Source organism: Contarinia nasturtii, unplaced genomic scaffold, assembly GCF_009176525.2.
Source record: "Contarinia nasturtii isolate CC-2019 unplaced genomic scaffold, AAFC_CNas_1.1 Cnas_scaffold_1037, whole genome shotgun sequence".
In the NCBI taxonomy this organism is placed as follows: domain Eukaryota; kingdom Metazoa; phylum Arthropoda; class Insecta; order Diptera; family Cecidomyiidae; genus Contarinia; species Contarinia nasturtii.
In genome coordinates this window covers 3,411,960-3,420,084 of record NW_022198383.1, presented here as the reverse complement: position 1 = coordinate 3,420,084, position 8,125 = coordinate 3,411,960, and the positions used below count along the sequence as shown (strand labels likewise).

General features: G+C 33.3%; 1 protein-coding gene and 1 long non-coding RNA gene across 2 annotated transcripts; both read left to right on the top strand.

The window, feature by feature from the left end:
* The first annotated feature begins 2,787 nt into the window (after positions 1–2,787).
* Positions 2,788–4,422, top strand: LOC116344284 (E3 ubiquitin-protein ligase BRE1-like). The gene is made up of 2 exons (XM_031772756.1): positions 2,788–3,996; positions 4,064–4,422. The coding sequence occupies exons 1-2, from the start codon at positions 2,945–2,947 to the stop codon at positions 4,071–4,073; spliced, it is 1,062 nt and encodes a 353-aa protein (XP_031628616.1). The 5' UTR covers positions 2,788–2,944; the 3' UTR covers positions 4,074–4,422.
* A 2,243-nt stretch (positions 4,423–6,665) lies between these two features.
* On the top strand, positions 6,666–7,874 carry LOC116344016. Its single transcript, XR_004201374.1, has 2 exons — positions 6,666–7,614; positions 7,688–7,874. It is a non-coding gene; the product is annotated as an uncharacterized LOC116344016 (long non-coding RNA).
* Positions 7,875–8,125: the final 251 nt, after the last annotated feature.

Here is an 8,125-nt window from a genome sequence, read left to right as displayed (position 1 = left end):
CACTGGATATGCGTTGCTAATCTTCATCGCATGCGGTGCATTTCATTTTCATGGTGTGGCAACGTTTTATTGGTGCGACACGGTGTGTTGTTGGTGCCGCGGAAAAGGACCTTATGGAAAACGAACAGCACAAGTGGAGAAAATGCTCGCATTCGATTGAGTGGTTTTTCATATGAGTGAAGCTTTTGAGCATTTTCTCAAAGTATATCGGATGATGACGGTATAGTCTGCTTTTCTTTCGCTTTGTCTGACGAAGAATTTATTTTGTTATCCTTTGATTGATGATTCATTAATAAATATGACTTGAGTCATTCAGTCGCAATTTTAAACTTGAAAAAAAATGTCATCTGCGAGTCAAGTACCAATCAAAAATGGAAAGGACTTGCGTTGACCAAATCCGATAATCTTTGCCAGACTACTTGAATACATTCCTTTAATATAGTCAACAAGATCCACTGTTTTTGCAAAGACCTTAAGTGCAATCCCAAATAAGGTGGATATAAAAAAAGGTTTTGTGAAATTATCTGTTCAATGAACATCATAGTAAAATATACGATTTCTTTATTTGGATCGGCGTCCAAATCAAATCAAATTGAAAAAAGAAACATTCTTGAGTGTAATGAAACTCAAACAACGATTTATTAAATCCGGTTTATTTATAACAATAGACGATATCACACACCTGACCATTCCTCTTCTTCTTATATCATACAAGTGAGCCGAGTGGCGGTTAATTGAAATATATACTAAAATTGAGTTGAGTATAACAAATAAAGCATTGTAAACATTGGAATGATGGCCGGAAAACCGAACTAAGTAAATTATTATTAAGCCCAATGGTAACAAAAGTTTTTATTTCTCGCTTTTTTTGTATATATGGTAAAGTAAATAGAGTGAAAACGTATCCCCACACTCTGTAAATAAAGTGTAATAAAAGCAAACATTTCAGGAAAAAATTTATTTGATGCTTTTGTATGGGCATTACTGGATGTCGAACGAGAGTTTGATGTGAAAACATTGAACCAGTAAATTTGATGAAATGTTTGTTGGCTCAAGCAAGACGTTTGTTGTGTGGGATATTTTCTTTCACTCTCCCGCTCATATCAATCAAACGAATATATAGAATATTCGTTCTTCAAACCAAATCGTCACGATTTATTTGTTCAGCAGTTGACACCACTCGTGACCATTTTCGGATTCTTTGTGTCCGAACATGAACCACTTATTCGGGGAGTTGAAAATGAGAAACCATCAAATCAAGAGAGGAAACATCAATAATACGCAGAAATGCGATTCCCTTGAGGATCGAACACGCACATATGCGTCGACCCAGCGATATACTTCGTTTTGCTGGTTCTCTTTGTACACATAATATTTTGCCGCTAACATGAGCATATCTGGCGAAGGAGAATCAATGACTGCATACAGTGAGACAATCAAAATTGAAGGTACGCACTTTCTCTTTGATTATTAACACATAATTGGATGTTTTGGAGCCGTCGTTCTCACCTTTTGGCCGAGCAGCTTAATTGAAAAATGACTTGTTTATCGAAGTTAATGTCGGCTCAATATTAATGCATAAAAACAGCCGAACACCAAAATTCAACCGAATTGAACAACAAATAAATATAAACATTGTGTATCAATGATTTAATGTTGCATCTTGCAGAAAGACCAAAACATTTTGCGCGAAAACAATAACACACAACTGTTACCCGAACCACCGCAACGAGCAATAATTCAAGGCAGACCATAAATACCAAAACCAATCTGTTCCATTTATTTATTTCGAACGATACGCCCGATTTTCACGACACACACACACACATACACGCGGAGTGGCAGAGAGGAAGAGTGAGAGAAATGCCGCTTTTGGCCTGATCATGTTTCAAAAGATTGCTTATAAATTAGACGTAAGCGCGCACAGGCTACAAAACAAATTGCATCGATTTGGCTGTTGCCATATGCGCGATGCGTTATGATTTCATGCACAAACGTTGTATGGACACGATTCTTGGTCTTTTACTCGACGCTCTACCGATATGTGTATATATACGCTCATGCAAGTGTATTGACTCATGACTTTACGCGAAAAATCACATACGCAGTCAAACATGTTGCGGCTTCAACAATAGATAAATGAGCTCCTGTCGATTGAGTGCTAATAAGCGCATTTTATGAACATCGATTCGCTATAACGCAGAGGAATGAGAATCGTTTGTCGGCATTTTGATTAATGTGTGCCGGTGCTGCTGTTTGGGGTTTCATTTTGTATGAAACATTCATATAATTCAAATTAATGGCAAACGAACGAAAATTTGTTTCCGTTCAATGCAGAAAAAAAAAACATTTTTCTCACTAATGAAGAATTTTTGGATATATGAATTTCGATGGGATTTACATCCATGAAAAACAAGTTCTATGACATTAATGTCAATATGCTCACTTTTTAAAGTACCGTAATTTTTAATCCTTTATCTTTTTAGCGTATGGATAACAGTAAAATTTTGATTTTTAAATAAATCAATAAAATAGACCGCTTTGAATGGTTACGTAAATGAGAATTAAAATGATCATGATTTTGCCCTTTATTTACTCTAGTAAGACATTTTCGAAAAACCAGTGAATTCAATTGAAACTGAAAACTGACTGTGGCCAACTGAGCAATTTTGAATTGGATTCAAACTAAAAGCGACAATCTTAACCACACATTTCGTTCTGTCAAAGTCCTCTGGAATGACAGTATATGGTTTATGATCATTTTCGCAGAAACCGTATGTACAATTGTACACAGCACTATTCAGTCGTAAGAGCGCTTGACGGAGAACACACATTTAGTTCTAAAAGAATCGACAATAAGTATTTCGTTGACGAAATTGATTTCCAATTAGTAATTTTGTTATTTGACCATATTCATTTTCGGAATAAAAAATATTATATCACCATGGCCGAAGTAAATGTGTCTGTATCTGTGCCAAAAGTAAATTTCAACTTCAAAATAGCAAACATTAGCAAACTTAAGCAAATTTTTTCACCGGAATTTTTGGTTCAAGGCGTACCATGGAATGTAAAAGTTGTCAAAAATGCCAGTGCTGCAGTTGATAGGCTTGGTATTTATTTGTACTGTCAAAAGAAAGAAATACTGGAAAATTGGTCACATGCTGCATTTGCATCATTCAAACTATTATCGTCTAAGGATGAAGTGAATCCAGTTGAACGCACTATTGAAGCTTATGCTTTTGACAACAGCGGATTGGGTTATGGTTTTCCGAATTTTATTAAATGGAATGATTTATTGAACGTCGAGAAGGGTTATGTTAAAGACGATGCAATCACTTTGGAAATCGAAATTGTAGCCGAAACAAGTGATGAAAACAAGAGTCGATTAACTTTTGAAAATATTGAAAAGAGTTGTGATGAAAATTGCCTGGTTTTGTATCGACTAACGATCGCCAATGTCAAGAATCTAATGGCTGTTGCATCGACGAAATTCAACCTTCGCAAATTATCATGCCACTTGCAAGTATACAAAAGTCAATCGTCAGATCTCAAAATTCGCTTGAGTTCAAATTCGGATGCCGATGAAATATCGTACAAATCAAAAATATTGTTCACATTGGTATCTTCAAAAGATGGAAAGGCCATCGAAAAAGTTGAAAACAGGTGTCTTACGTCAAGTTGGTTATTAATTAATCTTGTATCGTGGGATGAATTGTTGAAGCCTGAAAATGGATTTGTAAACGATAATTCGATTATCATTGAAATGAAAATCAAACCTGCTGGCATTTTCGATGATGGTGACGACGATGAAAAACAACGGAAAATAGAATGTTCTATCTGCTTCGAAACTATTGGTGACCAAGCAGTTTCCTCAACGAAATGCGGCCATTTGTTCTGTACGGAATGTATCACGACATCTGTGACAGCTCGAAAAGTGTGCCCAACATGCAATGATGCCATTGCTCTGGAAGATTTGCATCCAGTTTTTTTGCCATTGTAAGTAAAACTTTGATTTCAACCATATTTAAAGAGATTAATAGAATTATTTCTTTTAAATTTCAAGTGTCAACTAGATTCAGTGATGGATACAGCACGATCAAATGCTGAGACGTAATCAAAACTAGGAAAACAGTCATGAACTTCAATTCAATTCAAAAAATTTGCGTCAAGTTCAACACAAATCAAATGTTTCGCCTATTTCATTCTTATTTTTACTCAATCGCATACATTTAAGCAAATTTAATTTCAAACTTTCATTCTAATCGAGTATATCTATATTTAAAAGCATAAATAATTTCGTTACGAATATAGACGTTTAGTTCGTATGACAACAATACCATGTAACACAATTACAATTCCTTCACAAGAATTCCAAATAAAAAATCTATTAGCGACTTAAGCTGATTCGAAAATTATACGGAACCAAATTGTTTATTCTTTCATATTCCCTTCTCAACTGTTTACATGATCATTAATAAATAAATACGAGGTATGTATTTCATGGTATCATTTCATATGTAAAATTCGTGAATGTAAGTGACTTTTGTCCAACATTTATTCGATCACATTTATTTCTTTATATAGAACTTCAACATCAAAATTTACGCGACAAAAGGCTGTGCTTGTTTATTTCACATTGATAATCTTTGACAGAACTTGATCAGATTTAAGAGTTCCAAGAAGCAAACTATTTGTGTATTTAACTCATAAATATAGCCGTAAATGTGTTTTTCACTGCCTGAAAAAAACTAGGTTTCAGAATTTCATACGAATGACTGTGAATTTTGGCGCGATCAACATCAAGTAGATATCGTAAACAATGTTCATACTGACTGTTTCATTCAATCAAACATATAAATTCTTACAAATCTTCAATAAATCGAATAAAATACATGCCGCAGGAATAAACATATTGCAATGTGGATATTAAAATTGAAATGACATATTCAGATGAAAAAAAAATATAAATACAAATGGTAAGTAATCCAAAGCCCTTCGAAATAACAGTTCTTTTATAACATTCTCAATCACGTCATAACATATTTTTTCAAAAAATGTCCCATACGAACACAGTGAAATAAAGTAAGTTTCTTTTAAAAAAAATATAATTGTCGAAGATTTTTTTCATACTTTGTTTTAATTCCTTAAGCAAATAATGTCAAAAATTCCGTTAAAATTTCACTTTTTAACCCTCCTAGGTATAGTAACGGTCTATTAGACCGAAAACTTAAAAAAAATATCATAAAATGGAAATGCGTCGACCGATTGGCATCAAATTTTCGCCTTTTTACGAGAATAATGGATAAATATTGAAAATAACATTTAAAATCCTGAAACTGTTCTGTAAAAAAAAAAAATCCAGAAAGACGAAAATCCTAACTTGATCGTATAGTTACGGTCTCTTAGACCGTCCATACAAAATGTATGGGAAACACATAATCAAGCATTTTCACAAATCAAGTTGGTGAAAATTTATGATATCCGTTTAATAAAAATGAAAAACTAATTTGGAAAACGAGAAGATAGGTTGAAATTCTCAAGAAAAATCAATTTGAATCTTGTTTATCGCGTACATAATATTATTATTTCAACAAAATGTCTGTCAGAAAAAAATCGATCTGAAGTCTACAATAGCACAAAAGGCGGTGTGGATGTTTTGGATCAAACTAGGGATCAAATGTGCCATTCAAACTCATGTCAACTTGGAACCAATCGATGGCCATTTCCATTCTTCATGAATCTCATCAACGTATGTGGTGTTGCAGCATTTGTTCTTTACAACACAAGTCACGATATCACGCATGAACAGTATGCATTTCAACGCAAGACATTTTTGATCGAATTGTATGAAGGTTTAGTTTACGATCATATCTCACGGCGAACAGCGCGTGGCATGAATGCATCTAATCAGTCGGCTTTCAAAGAAGTTCGTGAGCATTTGATGGGTCAAGAGGAACAAGAAGCGCCAGTTACACCACGACAACGACGTGCATGTCATTTATGTCCAAGTTCAATCAATCGTAAAACCAAAACATGTTGCGACAAATGCAATAAAAATGTATGCGGCGAACATTCGAAAATCACTGTTGTGTGTGCAAAATGCGAGAAAAAAACGCTCTCATGTAAATTCAAATGATGATTCAAATTAATTATTTTCTTGAAATCTTTTCAATTTTTAACTTTCAAACCTTTTTCAATGTTTTTATTTAAAAAAAATGCAAAAATTTGAAAAAATGTGTGATTTTGTTTTGGTTTTTGTTTGGTTTCCCTGTATTTTGTATGAACGGTCTAATAGACCGTAACTATACTATATTGTTTTTATTTCGAACTATACCTAGGAGGGTTAAATTTAAAATCGTTTAAACTCTCAGATACGGTTGCAGTTCATGTTTCAATTTTTGTAATAAATTCAACTGTGATTTTAAAAGAAATAATAAATTCTAATGTGAAAATATCTTCTTATTTACTTTAATTAAAAATTATACATAAGATATAAACGTTCAATTCATTATAGCAAACTCACTGCATACAACTGAGCAATTTCGAATTCGATTTAAACTCAAAGCGCCAATCTTACCCACACATTTGAAACTGTCAAAGTCCGTTGAATGACAGCAGAGGTTTGCCGATCATTTTTCGCAGAACTTGTACAATGTACATACACCGCATGGTTCAGTCGTAAAAAGACACATTCGATATTCGGTTCTAAAAGAATCAACTTCGTTGAAGAAATCGACAGTCAATTGGCAATACATTTTTTGATCATATATAAAAAATATTATATCACAATGGCTACAGCAAGTGTGTCTGCATCAAGCTGTAAATACAAATTCAACATAAAAAATCTTAACACATTGGATAACGTTTGTTCTGAGAAGTTTTTGGTTCATGGCGTACCATTTAAATTTAAAGCTGATATACAGACCAGGTTTGCAGTAACTTGGCTGTATATGCATTTGTTCTGTAATGAGCAAGAACGACCGGAAAACTGGTCGATTGGTGCATTTGCAAAATTCAGACTGCTGTCGCCTTTTGATCGAGTTGGAAGGATTGTTGATGGGTATCCTTTTGATTACAACCCATCTATGGGGTTTGGCGTTCTTTCTTATATTACATGGGACGATTTGACGGACGTTGAAAATGGTTTTGTAATAGACGATTCAATCACTATTGAAATTGAAATTCAACCCAACACAAGTAGACATATTGAACCATGTTGTGATAAAAATCCCATGGATGTAGATGGACTAACAGTCACCCATGTCCGATGTCAACTAGATACAACACCATAAAATATACTGAGACATAATCAACTCTAAATCAGTTCATCACCAACACCAGCTTGCGTCAAGTTCAATGCAAATCGTCAACTTTTTCGCCTATTGATTACCCATTCGCATTTAAACGATTTTTTTCAAACTTTCATTCGAAGAAAATATTTCCACATTTCTCCATTACAACGCATTGATAATTCCATTAAATAAGGAAAGAGAGGTTAAATTTCTAGAAAGAACACAATTCCTATAAAAGAATAAAATTATTATTACAATCATAACACGTGTTCAACTTGCAAAGATCCCGTTACTCTGGACAATTTGCGGCGAACTTATCCACGTAAGTTTTTAGTTTTTTTTACTTGTGTCATAATTTTTGTTGATTAATAACGTTATTTCTATTGAATTTCCAGTATCTACTAGATTCAGCGATGGATACAACACGATCAAATATACTGAGACGTAATCAACTCTAAATAAACTCTTACGGACTGTATCAGTTCAACATCAACACCAGCTTGCGTCAAGTTGTATTTATAATTTCAATCTAAGTTTTGTGTGCAATTAAACAATTTTTTAAAAACTTTCATTCTAAGAAAATATTTCGGCATTTCTCCATTACAATTTATAAATAATAATAAATAATTCCATCAAATAAGAAAAGAAAGGTTAAGTTCCTATAAAAGAAAATATAATTATTATTCCTTCTCAAGAATTCTAAAAAGAATCTATTATTATTGTTAAATCATGAACATAAGAAAATCTTTTTTTGATCAAATTAAATTTATTTTATTAACTGAATACAAAAACGTGTCTTTTTTAATGCCAAATCTCAGTATTTGATATGTATT